The sequence below is a fragment of the Drosophila willistoni genome, assembly GCF_018902025.1.
Source record: "Drosophila willistoni isolate 14030-0811.24 chromosome 2L unlocalized genomic scaffold, UCI_dwil_1.1 Seg196, whole genome shotgun sequence".
NCBI lineage: Eukaryota > Metazoa > Arthropoda > Insecta > Diptera > Drosophilidae > Drosophila > Drosophila willistoni.
Window position 1 is genome coordinate 2780205 of NW_025814048.1, and position 15823 is coordinate 2796027.

At 36.4% G+C, this 15823-nt stretch overlaps 2 protein-coding genes across 2 annotated transcripts; both read right to left on the minus strand.

Moving 5' to 3' along the window:
• Positions 1 to 9868: 9868 nt before the first annotated feature.
• LOC6640137 (sodium-independent sulfate anion transporter) lies at positions 9869 to 14002 on the minus strand. The gene is made up of 9 exons (XM_002063613.4): positions 13905 to 14002; positions 13267 to 13566; positions 12976 to 13200; positions 11467 to 11582; positions 11097 to 11400; positions 10720 to 11022; positions 10514 to 10659; positions 10284 to 10454; positions 9869 to 10212 (listed from the first exon to the last, which is right to left on the minus strand). Exons 1-9 carry the CDS (start codon positions 13918 to 13920, stop codon positions 10003 to 10005), a joined length of 1791 nt encoding a protein of 596 aa, XP_002063649.1. The 5' UTR covers positions 13921 to 14002; the 3' UTR covers positions 9869 to 10002.
• Positions 14003 to 14181: 179 nt separating this feature from the next.
• On the minus strand, positions 14182 to 15408 carry LOC6640136 (WD repeat-containing protein 5). The gene has a single exon (XM_002063612.3). The coding sequence runs from the start codon at positions 15264 to 15266 to the stop codon at positions 14226 to 14228; it is 1041 nt and encodes a 346-aa protein (XP_002063648.1). The 5' UTR covers positions 15267 to 15408; the 3' UTR covers positions 14182 to 14225.
• Between the last annotated feature and the right edge of the window lie 415 nt (positions 15409 to 15823).

The following is a 15823-nucleotide window of genomic DNA, read 5'->3' on the forward strand; positions in this document are numbered from 1 at the left end:
GTATAGAATGGTCTTTTAAAAATTATGATTTATTTTCAGTCATATTCGAAAAAACAATAATCCTTCCAATCTCAAAGCAAGGAACCCTTTAGTGTAGAGCTCTTTTTATGTGATACAGAGTCGTTAAGACTAGTTCTAAGGATTCCGATACAATTCTCAAAATACATTTAATAACATAACTATAGTATTCCAATATTTCAAAAATAACACGACACTTGCTTTTGAAGAAATACTATTGATAGACCATTTGAATAAATATCAAATTAACCAAAGATTAGGGCATTTATCACCAAAAGTCGTAGTTCATCATGTGCGATTTTTATACCCTTGCAGAGGGTATTATAAAATTGGTCAGATGTTTGTAACGCACAGAAGAAGACGTTTCCGACCCCATAAAGTATATATATTCTTGATCAGAATGATAAGCTGAGTTGATATAGCCATGTCCGTCTGTCCGTCCGTCTGTGCGAGTGCGTTTTACTCAGCCGTCTTAAGAGCTATCGGGCTGAAATTTTTTTTATTACCCGGGAAAAATAAAATATGAAAGCCATCAGGATCGGACCACTATACCATATAGCTCACGAAGAACTAGAAGAAACATTTTCATAAAAATCGGAGTATGCTATGAAATTTACATATGTGATTGTAAAATAATTGTTAAATAGAGAGTAAAATTGTTTTGTTTGTATATTGATGAATTGAGTTGCAGAAAACAAATTTTGAACATGTAAAATTATTATTACCAAGGACTGCATAGGTATATAAACTTCGGCATAGCCGATGTTAGCTTCCTTGATATTTAATAATAATTTCTAAAAACATAGCATTTAGCAAAGTCTTATATCTTCATGATGACTTAGACCAACAAAACCAGAGGTAACCAAAAACCAAGGAAAATCTCAGAATTTGGAAAACGAATTTGGTTTCAGAGCACCAGAATCTAATGATAAACGGCAAAAACGGCATTTCCTTTATGTACATTTGTTTGAAGGATTATTTAATTAAAAATATCTTAGTGGGGAATGAAAAATTACCATGAAAGTGGTGGTCTTAAAGTGGCTCAGATATGGATATACTTAGAAATGACTTCTAGAAAATGTTTCTGTAAAAAAAAAGGGTTACAGATTAGCCAAACAAACGAATAAAAAAGTAGGACCAACATTATTTAGAGTAAAGACTAAATAAAAAAGTCTTTATGATAAGAACTACTTTTAAATTATATAGGTTTATGATGACTTAAAAAACTTTAAATTTTCCTCCGCATGATGTAGTTTAAGAGAAATAAAGTTGACTATTAAACTAAATCAGTTTTCCCATTAAACCGAAACGACAACTGCTTAAATGCCAAAAAACGTGATTAAGTTATGACTTTGGCCCAATTTAGGACATTGTAAGCTGCAACTTTTCTTAAGAAGGTTTATTAAGAGTTTGTAATTCCATTATTTGCTCTATTTTGATATACCCAATGAAACTGTTGGTATACTATATACATAGAAAATGTTGCATGATACTTTAATGTAGGTGGATAGACACTATGCGAGTGCTTTTAATAAGATAAATGAAAGTGTTGCCCCAGTGGCAGATACCAGCAGCAGCAGCAGGAGCACTTTTAGCGTGTCACCTGTCTCCCTTCAATCCAACTATTCACCTTAGACACCTCTGTGTGTGTGTGTGTGTGTCATTTATAATGACCCAAGTGAACAACAGGCAAACAAGTTGCTAAAACTTTTTAAAGTGCTTCTTTCTCTTGCTCTCTTTTTGTCCCTATTTTAGCTAACATTTGGGCAACATATTTTTAATCTAAACATTTTACAATTAGAGAAGGAAGGAAAGTCAAGATGAGCCACATCTGTACATGCCTGTATCTGTGTGTGTGTGTGTGTCTATGTCATTTGCCTATCACATGGCTCATTATGCCATGGGAAAATGAAATTGAAATTGGATTGCATCGACTTTGGCCAAGAGAAGGAGCAACAAGCTCGAGCTGAAGCCGGATTGAGAAAACTTCTGTTTGATTGCGTATTTCATATCTAGTTTTTCAATATTTTCCATTAGAATTTTTCTTTTGCTTCTTTTCCCCATTTCGTTTTCATTTACATACATTTTCTTCCTTTTTTATTCTCTCTCTCTTTCACACTCTCCCTCTCTCTCTGCTTTTTTTTTAGCTGTCGTCTGCAGAAACATTTTCCATTTCCATGCCGTTGTCGTTGCCTTTGCTGGATGTGGTTGGATGTCGATGTCGATGCCGACACTTGGGATTTGTTTACATAGCCTGATTGCAATTGAAACGGCTGTTAACGATTCTCTTAAAGTTGGAGATTTTCTGCTACCCATCTGCATACTTACTTACCAGATTATATAGATTTTTTAATTCAATTCGTTAGCTAAATGAATCATCACTAAAAGTTCAATGATCTGCATTAAATAAATGGTAAACTTTAACTGATTTATTTTGCCAAGCAAAATCTGTGCAAAAAACTTATCGATTGTTTAGAAACTTTGAGCCAGTCAACTTCAGTTCTTTTGGTAAGGTCAAATATCTGAAAGTTGAGCAATATCGATTTGTAGTCACTTGTGTGTGTGTATATTTTGTCAAGTCCATTCAACCAGGCGTCGCGCCCTTTTCACACTTTGCTGACTTTAAGTGCCCATTTCGTTCCCTGAGCTCATCTCACTCTGCAGCTCGCACTCCTCACTCCTCGCTCCTTGCTCCTCTCTGTGTGTGTCCAGTAATTGCATGGCCAGGACTGTTATTATGTGCTAAAAGTGTTTTGGGGGCTAGCTGGTGGAAATTGGCAGGCAACCAGAGGCAGAGAGCCAAAGCCAGAGCCCCATATTAACATTATAAATTGTGCTCTATAGATATATAGAGATAGTGGCACTTTCTAAGTTACTTAGTCAACTGCATGATATCCTTTAATTGATATTGAGAGCGATTGTACTCAAATAGTAAAGCATACTTCAAGGCGCTCAAATGCCGGAAACAAATGCAATTTTCAGCTACTTCAAGAAAGAGATTTTGTCGAATTGTGAAACATTTTTTAGGTGCTTAACATACCCCCAGCTACCTTCTAACTTCTCTTGGCCAAAATCGAGCCATATATATACATATATGGTACTTTAGGCCATGTGAATTTGTGTCTGTCTCTCTCTCTCTCTGGTTGTGTGTGTGTCTTTGTGAGGCTGGAGCCAGACTTGGCTTTTATCTGGCAATTTCAGGCACTTGATTTGAATTTACGATTGTCGCTTATTGCCTTTTGTATTCAGCGCGAAGATGTTGGCCTGTTTTGGCAACCAAGGAGCAACAGTTGTTGCCAAGTGAGCGGCTGCTCCTCTCTCTGTCTCTGTCTCTCTGGCTAGGATTGATTGCCCAACCCATAATTATGCGTGCTGAGCAGGAATCTGAATAATAATGCCATACATACAATATATGTATGTATGATCTCTCACACACACAGAGACACACAAATGTCATAACTGTGGGTCTGATTAATCACATTGGCAGATGAAGGTTGGAAAAAAATATAAATAAATCTTTAAACTTTCTTTTCCCATTCACAGGCCATAACCGTGATGGCTTCGCACACGATACAATTTTAATAATTCAGAGCATAAATTTCACATTTTATTTTTCGTTTTGTTTCGTTCTTTATGTTTGTTTTATGTTAATTTCTTTCGGGCTTCCTTTCGATTTCGTTTTCATTTGCTTGGGTTTACTTTTTGGCCTGGTCATGACCTCGGCATAATTTAATTGTTAATTTATATGCTCGCTTATTGAAAAGATTGCCCCTTGGGCAGAGGTAGAGACATATCGAGAGAGGGGTAGTGAGAGAGCGGTAGGAAGAAATCTGAAAATTTCATTTAAGATGAAGCATTCATTACTTCCCACCAAACTTGTTCAACCCATTTTTGCCACCCACAAAATTTTGTGTTTAGCTCAGCAACACGAAAAACTGCTCATTTCTCGGTCAGCATCAGCAACATCAGAAAACTGTCTGTGGGAAAAAGTAATTAACAAATGAATGTGTATGTTTGTATGTGTGTGTGTGTGGGTGTGTGGGTGTGTGGGTGTGTAAGTGTGTGTGCTAGATAGCTTCTTCTTGTTCTTCTTATTCATCTCGAAAGAGTAAGTGATTGTGGTAACATTTTGTGGGCGTTGCCAAGGCATTTTAGCCACTTTCACCTACATATGTTGGCTCAGATGTTGACTAAAAGTTCAACTCTCACACACACACACACACATTTAATTAATGCGAAAAGGCAAAATCCACAAAACCAAACAGAGTATAAGCAAAAATTTTCAAGGTCATTGAAAGCAAATGAAATGCCATTTATTAGGGGATTAGATGGGAATTAGAAGTCATCTTGTCTAGAGTTAGTTTGTTAGGTAGGTAGATAGGCTAATAAAGACAACACAATTCTCGTGAAAGCCAAAAAAAATGTATTGCCAACTATTCAAGTATCTGTTTTTCGACAAAATTTTATGGTTTATATTTTTATTGATTTTTCTTTACTCTACTTGGTTTCCTTGTGCCTTGTGTGTCTCGTTTTTGGCCCTATTATTAATGTGGAAATTATGTGCACAGCAACCACAGAGATATCACGTTATGGACAGGCTGCCAAATGCTTTTCCTTTCTTTTTGGTTTTTCTTTTTTTCACCCACACATTCCCCACCCCCCCCCCCCCCCCCCCACACACACACACACTGGTAGACAAGTCAACAAGTTTTCTCCTTCCTGCTTATGATTTCTTTTATTGATTTCATCTGTTTACCGCCTGCGTTTTCACATCCTCTTCCTGCATGCCTCTCTCTCTCTCTCTCTTCCTACTTGTCTTCAATTCCTGTTTTACTAAAAGCGGAAGCACTTAAATTCCTGCGGTGTTTCCGTTAAGCAACAGCAAAGCAACAACAACAACAACTACATCGGCACGCCCTCAATACGTCACCCATTCACGTGGTCTTGGCCTGCGTTTCTCTAGTGTTAAGTTGCTGCTTCTAGTTTCCGCCTGCTGTTGCTTAAGCAGCTGGCAAAGGCATCCATATCCTGTTATGAACTTGATTGGTCCACACACACACACACACACACATACATTAGGGTGTTGACTGACTGGTCTCCAAAAAAAGAAAAAAGAAATCCCAAACATCGAAGCGCACTCATAGTCACAGTAGCCATTGATTCGGATTGGAATTGGGAATGAGGAGAAGAACAGTGACAAAGCATGGAGAGATTAATAGAAACCAAAAGCGGAAGGGCCAGCAAATGGTCATATGATAGACTCTGCTCTAGTTAAGTCGGTTTGGAGGTTTCGGATGGCTGCTTGGTTTGATAACCACACGCGGTGCACGTGCTGAGTGCTAAAAGCGCTCCCAAAGACGGCAATCTCATGCACATTTAGCTGTTTGGTTGCACTTTCTTTTTGCCACATTAACCCATTGATGGCTATAAATAAAAATTGGATGAGGAAAATAGTTTAATAAGTCGTCAGAGCCGGACAGTCATCAGGACTTTGCCAATATCAAATATTTTATCACTAGATCTGTCTATAGAGTTATATATTTCATTTGTATGACTGTTATTTCCAGGTTCTACCACATCTTCCACATCATGCATCGTATATTCACCATTAAATATACTTTCAGTCACTTTCTTGAAATATTATATAGCATGAATGTACTAAGAGAAAAGTATTGGGCATAAATATTAGTTTATTATTATTATTAAAATGTAGGATATAGTTGTATAAACTATCAACCTAACTATATTTTACAAGCACTGGCAACTAAGGCCTTCGGTTAGACGAAGACTACATCCATACACTAGCCTGGGATTCGAATCAGGATCCTCGTTGTTCAGTTGACCAAATGAATGGGACACTAAGACAACTCATCTACCGAGGACTGCATGATTTCTTTATAAATGAAAAAAAAAATAGAAGAAATCTATCCATTAATCATCATTTTGTTAGATTGATGTGTAACATTTTATATTGAAGATATGTGAATGGAAGATTACTTACAGATAAGTTTACTTTAACTGCTCTTTGTTGACTTGGACAATTGCTTATTAGCTTTAGGCTCTCTATCTCTAATCTCGACTATAATAAACATGCCAGACGTCTTAACATTGTATGTTCATATATTATATTTAGACAAGTTAGTTTATAAATAATTTTTCTCTCTCCATGTCTAGAATGGCAAAATTTTACATAAAGAATTCTCCATCAAATTAAGATGAGTCTTCATGGTGCCCAATTGGACAATAAACTATGAAATAAGGTTTATAGTTAAGAACTCTTTGGTGTTTGGTAATTGATGTATTTTCTTTTCACAATCTTCGATTTTTCCCTGAGTGTAGGCTAATCTGGTCTTTGGAATACGATTACAGACCAGAAACTTTCATTAGAGCCAAGTTAAACGAATGAATTCTTCAGTTTCATTTCAAAAGCATTATTATTAATATTGAAATGTTTGGAAAAGCATTAACATAAAATAAGTAAGTACAACAATTCAAGCAGTATTATTGATGAGTTAACATACATATGTATATGGGATTTCCAAATTGATTTTGCCATTTAGAAAACAAATGGGTTAAACTTTCCTTGTTCCTTTTTGGCAAAAAAAAAAAAATAAACAAAAAGTGTTAGAGGAAGAAAAACAGGAAAATAAGAGGTGAACCACAAAACTCCCAGTTGATAAAGCTTCCTAAGTTCCACCTTGACATCTGCGGTCTGGCTGGCTATTCTCACTACCCAAACCCCTATTCCCCTTCTTACCACTCCCCCACATCTGTCTTATACGCTCTGGTTTCCCCTTGTATACGGTCCCAGTAGATTTGAGCAGCCTTGAAGCGTTTTAGTGTTTCGGAGTTTCAGTTTTTCCTTTTTTGTTTGCATTGCTTGCTTCTTTCTTGGTTTTTCTTATTTTTTCTTCTCTTTTTTTTTGAGGTTTTTTCAAGTTAACATGTTTTCCATACTAACATACCGTTGCCATGTACGCCATTTTGCCCATGGTCATACATTCGTCTCTAACCACCCACCCACCGACCCACCGACCACAACCCTGACGGAACTTGTCTGATTTCCCTCTATCTACAAGACCCAACCCCAGCTCCAACCTCTCCACCTCTCAGTTGGCCATCTTTCCTGGTGCTTGTTTGGGACTCATTTTCATTTAATGTTTTTACAGTTGAACTGTTGCGTTTTCTTTTGCTGGCAGTTTGCTTTTGCTTTTCCGTCTGTCGTTCACCTGTTTTCCTCCCCACCACTGCCCACTCTGAAACCCACTCTGATTGTGACTGTGACTCGTTACTCATTTCCGTTTCCGTCTTTGCTTTCGTTACCTTTTTGAGAACTTTCACCAGCGTCCTTTTGCTTTCTTTCCCTTCCCGTTTTTTTTTCTTTTTGTTTTGTTTGTGCCTTTTTGGTGCCTCAATTGACTACAAGTCATTAAATATTTTGAGAGAAAAAGGCGTGGGCCAAGAGAATCCAGGCGAATCTTGCGGTTATCTGCAATTTATTGCAAAAGATGAAAAAAAACAAGAAAATAGTTGGTTCACTTTTCTCGTAAACGCTGTGGCCAGCCACAGGCCACAAGGCGTTCAGATTTAATATTTATGTCATACGCTCACTGATTTCATGAGTTTCACGATTCTTTATTGATTTCAAATACGTTGCTAAAGGCACAAAAAAAAAAAACAACAAAAACCAAATGAAGAATAAGGAAAAAAACGAATTGTGAACGGGATAACCAAAAGTTTTGTATGATGTGTTTTTCTTTTCAATTTTTGTTGTTTTTTTTTTTCATTTTCTATTTTCAGCAGCACGTTTTGGTACCCTTTAACCAGAGGGTGTTGATTTATAGACACAAGTTCGAAAATGGCTACAAAATGATATTGAATACAGTCCCAAATAACTACTACGAATTAAAGTGGCTAAAAATGAATGCCTAATTGAAACTTGAACACATCAATTTGTAGCTTTTAAGTATGTTTTCGTTTTTACTTATTAATTGGTTTCTTAATCCTTCAAATTTCAAATTAGAATCTAGATCGACTAATTTAAATTTGCAAGAATTTGTATGTAATTTAAAAAAAAACATTGCAGTATTTTACTCAGTAAATCAAATTTGGTCATGGTCAAAAAAGTTCATACTAAATAAATGCTGAAAAAATGCTTTATAAGAACCTTGATCTCTGTAAATCTGGAAAAAAGATTGAGCTGTTATCACAGATCAGAAGATTGAATTGTTTAGATGACCGTCAAAGCAACTAGGATTTATATTTTTATAAATTTAGTCACTATAATTCATTTGTTTTTTACTGACATTCGAGTACAGGGTATTCCTTTGGTCGTTACAAATTTGTGAGCCAGATTTTTAGATTTCAATTGTTGCTTCCCTACTGTCAAGGACGCGAACACACACAAGAACACCCACACACACACAAACACACACAGCAAGCAAAAAAACTTTTCTATTGCCAAAAAAAAAAAAGAAAAGCAAAATGGAAAACGAAAAAGTTTGCCATGAAAGGTCGCTCGTTGCTTTTGCTGTTGCTGCCGTTTTCGCTTTCAATTGAGCAATTTTTGCTTATAATGCCAAACGCAAAAAAGTTGACCGATTTTTTTTTGTCTCTCTTTTTTTTTTTTTTGATGGCGAATTTGTCTGTCCTTTTTTTCTTTTTATTTGTATTTTTTTCACTTTTTTTTGTATTTTTGCTTTGCAGTTTTATTTGATGCCTGCAGCTGATGCAGTTGTCCGGTCTAACACAGGATATTCAATTTCAATTTTCACTTTCACTTTGTGTATGTGTGTGTGTGATGATTGTTGGGGATTTGTTTGATAAACTTTTGCGATTACGCTTTAAGTGATTATGCAAAGTAATTGCAGATTATATTTAATAGAAAAGTAGTTGGCAAATACTTTCACGATAAAAGATTCAAGTTGATGAACTCAATGAAATGCCAGACAAATTGAATGGCCCTGTGAATGGTTAAGTGAAGTGGAATAAATGCATTTCACAGCTTCTCTATCTCTGACTATTAAATCTATAGATGTTGTCTAAGTTTTAACTGTTACTATAAGTTAATCGTTTTAGGGAACAGCTTGAGCTTGAATCATGAGACTGTTCCCTAAAATTGATTCTTTATGAATTTGTATATTCTTGAATTAACAAAAATTAGTTATACTCTCAATTTTTTGTACTAGTAATTTCTAAACCTAATTGTTTTGATTTTAGGGTTTATTTTATTTTTTATTCCATCCTTTTGTAAAAAATGGGAATTAATATACTCAACTGATTTCTAAAGTATACAAAAATGAGCCAATAATTAAGAATTTTAAATCTGCAATTGAAATATGTCTTGAAATACTCAAACTACAAATGACATTCCAACTTTTTAATCACTAGAGCTGCACTAAAAATTAGTCAAAGGTCTTTATAATCAGCAAAACTGTAAAATAAACAGATAATATTATTCACATCTTTTATCTTTAACTACTTCATAAATAAATATGACAATTTTCCAGGCGTATCCAAAACTTCTACCTGTGTATATATGTAAATACAAGAATCAAAAATGTAAGTTCATAATTGAAAACATAATTCTTAAGTGAAAATATGGTTTTATCGTTTTGTTTTTCTAAATCAATAATTGTGTAATTTTTTTACTTAAATCTTCAAATTTTAAACGTTACTTTAGTTTTTTATATTGAATATCTCTGACAAAATATCTAAACACAGATTTTTCTTAAATTTCTGCATTTTCTATTTCAAATCAAACATTCTTAATTGTCTTTATTTGGTGGAAGTCTCAAATTTTAATAATTTAACAAATTCTCATCATATTTTAAACTTATTTTCAAAGAAATTTCGATTGCAAAACTATTTATTTGTTCATTGAGGTAAAAATTGGTGTAAATTTAATTACAAATTATAATTAAAACTGAAATACTTGAAAGCCTTCATAGGTAATAAGCATCTTTTCCTAATATTTTTCCTAGGCTACTCATTTCCCAATGTTACAGTTGATGTTGTGTTTGAGATGCCATTGAAATGAGCAGCCACCACCTCTTCCAGGGAATAATCAAATTTGAAAATGTTACGCATTTCAGGATTGAGACGGCAAACGACACCAGCAGAGGCAACATTCCAGTTCCAGCAGATGACATCAGTGTGAAGAGTCTCCAGATCGCCTTTGAGTGAGATGATGTTCTGAGGAAAGAAGGAATGACATGAGTGAAAATTCCAACACATATGTAGATAGACATTTGAGTTGCTCTTACCATGGCCACTGTATAGTCAATGGAATTAATCTCTTCGCCTTTGATAACCACCAGACGAATTTCCTCATTTTGATGATTGAGGAAACGTACTACCTTCTCTTTGAGATATTCCGCTGAGGCATAATCCAATTTCTGCTTCACATCAACTAAGGCAATCTCATAGCCATTAATCTGAGAGAGCGAAGTCAATATGGATGAGAGAATTTTGAGAATTCGATTCAGATATTTACCTTTTCCTGCTTAATGAACACCTGAGGACGTGCACTGCTATAGAGTATATAGATAAGATTGGCACCAATGCCACAGAGTATGCCATATTCCAAGCTCCAGAATAAACAGGGAATAATCGTTGCCACAAACGGAAATAGGTCCCTCTCTTTGAAGAAGAAAACAAGAGTTATAAAAGGGACACATTTTGTAGACATGTTTCACTCACTTTTCGACTTCCACATGTCGGAAATTTTGTGAAGTTCCACCAATGAGATCATGGCTGCTATTATGATGGATGCCAATGTTGTTTTGGGGATATAATAGAATGTTTGGGTCAGAAAGGCCAAGGCCATGAGAACAAGAGCTCCAGTTACGGCACCGCCGAGAGGAGTTTTCACACCGCTTGCATTGTTAACGGCTGTACGGGTGAATGAACCAGTTACCGGCATGGAAAGGACAAAGCTGCCCATTATATTACACATGCCCAGGGCAACCATTTCCTGTGAGGCATCAACAATTTTTCCCTTTGCTGCAAGCAAAAACCAATTAAAGACAGAGACAGAGAGAGAGAGAGAGAGCGATTAACTGGGCCAATAGACTTACAAAATGCCTTTGAGATGGCCACAATTTCCAATATGGATATCAATGGAATTGAACCCAATGAGGCGCCAACTGTGCTGATCATATCGCCAAAGGACACATACTCTCCATCCACTGTGGTGCTAAATGGTGGCAGACCAAACGGGGGCAGACCAGCAGTTATGTTGCCCGTGACACGGAATGGTTGTTTACCATCACGACTCAGTATATAGGCCAGAAAGGTGCCAAAAATAACTGTCAGGGCATTACGAGATAAGGACAAATATTTCCAGAAAATGCGATTGCCCCATTTAATGTCCTTCACTTTCTGGAATAAATTTTTATCACATAAATACATATACATTCATTCGTAACCAAATCAAAGTTTTTATACCTTCATCAGCAGCAAAAAGATCAAAGAAACCACACCCAGCAAGGCATCCCAAACTCGAAGGGAAGGTAAATGGCTAAAGAAATTCTTCCATGCGGGCAGCAAATCGTTTGAAGGACCTGAAAGTAAGGACGAGAAATTAGTTTGCATTGCAATTTTATTGGAATTTTAAAAGGTTGGGCTTAAGAAATGTTTCAGTATGCTTTCACCAGAATAAACTTTTAAGATTTTAAGTCTATAATTTTTGAATAACAAGCATCTAAAGAATAACTTTTAGTAGTTAACAAATGTTTATTACCATCTCTTAATGTTTTTTAATACCTTTGTAGAGGGTATAAAATTAGTCCTAACCAAAAAAGTTTATAAATATATTGATCAACATGAAGAGCCCAGTCGATATAATAATGCCCATGTCCGTTTATCGAATGAACTCAACATAATTGAAACTTGGTATTTTAGCTTTTTGTTGCCCAATTAATATCAAGATTGAACATCAATCGAACTTTACTGAGAGTTATATCATAATGTTGTTATAGAAGGGCGTATATAAGGGCGTAACCTCTTACTCGCCGAACCTGGGGCTACGCCTTTGTAGATATATATTCAAGAGTCTTTGTAAAACAAATTTCGCTTTCATCCTAAAAATTCAATATGACTCGCATTTGAAGGGTATTTTAATATCCAAAGTTTCATTTTTAAATTGTCATTTTTTTGTTTTTTTGAATAAAATTTTCGCACATTCATTGGCAATCAAACTCAATCAATAATTGTCAATTAAGTTGAACTGACCACTCTTAAATATATTTTATAATAATAAAATAAAACAGTGGCGGAGTAGAATTTGCTTCTTTAGAAGGCGTCATTTAGTTTTTTTTTAAAGAACAACTATTCTTAACACTCCTTAACACATTCCCAAAGTTTAAAAAAAAAAATCATACCTAATTTTATTTAATTTAGATAGATTTCAAGAAGGCAAACACAAGGTTACCAATTGCATTTTCGATTGGTAATAAGCTAAAGAGTGGACAGTCAAGAGACACAGGCGGGGGATATAAATTAACTGTTCCCAATATTATAAATTATGTTTAAACTATATTCTGGGTGATCATTTTATTCAGTAATCAAACAGTCCACTTAAAAAATGTATCTTTTTTTTACCCTTTCTTCAAACCTGTTTAGATATCTCATAATGCTAGAAACTAGAGTTTTGTCCCAGTTTTCAATTCACGAATATAATGTCTACAAAGTTTAAAGAATTCACGAATATAATGTCTACTAAGTTTAAAAAAACGTTTCTAATTTATGAATAAAATAATAATTTTTGTTTTCAGGAACTCATAAAGCAGAAATCGCATCAGCGAATAGTAGTTAATAATTCGACTAATTCTCAAAATTTTCTTATGAAAAAATTATATAAAGTATGTAGTCCAAATGTAGCTAAATAAGTTAATTTGGAACTCTACCGCACGGCGTTAACTTACACTTTAAAATCTTTCTTTCTCTTCTACTTACTAGTAAGTCCAACTAAATTGTTGATTTGTGCACTGCCAATTGTTACGGCCGCTGACATGGTGAATCCTGTGATAACTGGAATCGATATGAAACGCACCAGGACACCCAAATTGAGAAGACCCAGGACAAGAATTATGGAACCAGCCAAAAAGCAAACGAGAACTGCATAATCCGGACTAATGGTGGCATATTGATTAACCATCAAGGCCATGATGGCTGTGGTAGCTAAAAAGTGATTCAAAGAGAATAACCATTAGAAGGAGAAAAAGAGTTTAATGCTTATCCACTTACCGATTGTAACATCTTTGCAAGAGCCAAATACAATGTAGGTGAAACAACCCATAAAAGCGGAATATAAACCATATTGAGGCTCTAGTCCAGCCACCACACCATAAGCTATGGCCTGTGGAATGGTAGTCAGACCGACAGTGAAACCGGCAATAAAATCCTGCAGTAAATATTCCATGCGATATCTCGGTAGCCATTTCAATATAGGAAATTTATTTGTGATCGTTGAAGGCCGGCACAATTTGCGTCCCCCGTCAACCAATAGAGAGCCAACATTGGGCAGTTGCTCCCTATAAAGATTATCTGTGGAAAATAAACCAATGCTACTTATTATGATTCGATTTACGTGCCACTTGCCGGCAAACACTGATAACACTCGCTTGAACCAGGCCCTCCCCCCAGGCCAATCTAAAGGCAGACTTGTAAACAAATCATAAATATATACAATATATACTGACCGATCGCAAAATCTTTTGCCTTGGTAGCAACACACACAACAACTTTCACATTTATTTCCTTATCAACGGGTCTAAAAAACCCAAAGGGGGAAGATAACGCGTGTTTTAGACGTTTTATGGACTGGCACGTAACATTTATGACGTCCGCCTATTGTAATTGCATTGCATTCGTTTATTACTCACCCTCGTCTGCTCTCATCGAAAGTGCCCCTGGTGATCCCTCCGAGTGTATGAAGTGATCGAAGAGCGTCCGCACTGTGCGCCGCTCAAAACCTGAATGACAATCTCTAATCGTCGCAAGTGCCTTATGTGAGGGTCGGCTAAGTGCTATAGAAGATTTACGAGACGTTGTAGCCGGTTTATCAGCTTATCTCTCTTCCACACATACTCACTCTCTCCCATCACTCTTTTTCTCTCTCTCTCTCTCTCAAAGTCATTAACAAGTCGAGATATTGTTTGGGTTTGTTTGTTTATTAATATTTAATTGTTATTCTCAATAATTTATTACTCACTACTCCGCCAGATCTTGATGCCATGAGAATTCTGCAGGGCTCCCGAGACAATCATATTGGCCTTGGGATGACAATCTGTACATAGTACCATATCATCGAGCGTATTTAGCTTTTGTACTAACTCTTTGGTCTGTAAATTCCATATGCATATGGACTTATCCTCACTACCCGATACAACCCACATGCCGGAAGTCACGGAGAAATTCGATGAGAGGCAATACATTTCGTTCTTGTGACCCTGATAGATGCGTAGACATTTTGGTTTTTGAAAATTCCACAATTTCAAGGTGTTATTCAAGGTCGAGGCTAGGATATATTTGCCATTGGGTGAAAATTTCACATAACCCACGGGTGTATTATCATCATCGATGAGAGACTTGACGACTTGGGCATTACTGGTATCCCAGATGCGTACGAGTCCATCAAAGCTGCTGGTCACAAATAGACTGCCATCACAATTGAAGTCCACCGATGTAATGGGATCCCAGTGGGCGGAAACACTCTTCAAGCATTTGCCCTGGCGCAAATCCCACAGGCATACGGACTCATCGAAACTGCTGGAAGCCATTAAATTGCCCTGCGGATGGAAACGGCAGGCAAAGACGAAGGCCTTATGCTTATGCAACGTTCGGAAACACTGGCCATTCCGGGAATCCCACAGACGTATGGTCTGATCATCACTGCAGCTGCCCAATATATGAGATCCTCCAGATTCGGGTGACCAGGCCACATCGTTGATGCCCATCAGATGTCCAGTTAGAGTCAGATTACAATTGACCGCATGCATGTCCCATATCTTGAGGCTACTATCGGATGAGGCACTGGCCATGAAGTTGCCACTTGCACTGAACTTCACCGATGTCACAGCTCGATTGTGTCCTGGGAGTTGATACATCAACAAGTAGCCAGGCAATTGAGAATGGGATTTACTCTTCACCTCTGGAGGTGGCAATGGCGGCAATGGCATCTTGAAGACATCGTCTCCAATTTCCACCTGAGCCATTTGCTGCTCATCCATCTCCATTGGATCCATTTTGTTAAGATGATGATACGGATTTTTGACAATTTTCTGTCAAAATAATGGCCAGGGTTGCCTAATACTTGACTCATTTCCAACCAGGGTTACGCTACTTCGTCCCGAAAAAGCACAATTTCATTAGTTCGAACAGTTCCAATTTGACAATTTTTGATCACAATATTTACTTTTCTAATGCTTTCACTGATTGCACCTTAGATTGTTCAGCTGTTTATTTCCTAATTATTTCACTTAATACAAATATTGATATTTAACAAATATCATCAACGCGTTCCCAGACAATTTGTCAACGCAAATGTGCTAATTGACATTAAGAAGAAGAAATAAGCGTAGAATTCTTGTACTTATTTGTGACACGAACGACCAAAGTCAGTGAACTTGATTTTCACTTGCGATTCGCACTACGGAGTCTGTGTGATAATGAAAATGATAATATTGGCAAGATAAGATAAGTGTGCCTAGACTTGAAATTTCCCATCACACCACATTTTGTTATCGATAGTTTGTTAGTTATGTAGCCCTGGTTTGGTTGCTGTGTCATTGTGAAACGGAAA

Coding starts and splice junctions, on each gene's coding strand:
- LOC6640137 (XM_002063613.4), bottom strand. Junction 13,201..13,266: donor TTGCAAAGATGTTACAATCG/GTAAGTGGATAA, acceptor ATCACTTTTTAG/CTACCACAGCCATCATGGCC. Junction 10,455..10,513: donor TGTTCATTAAGCAGGAAAAG/GTAAATATCTGA, acceptor TCGCTCTCTCAG/ATTAATGGCTATGAGATTGC.
- LOC6640136 (XM_002063612.3), bottom strand. CDS start 15,266: ATGGATCCAATGGAGATGGATGAGCAGCAAATGGCTCAGGTGGAAATT.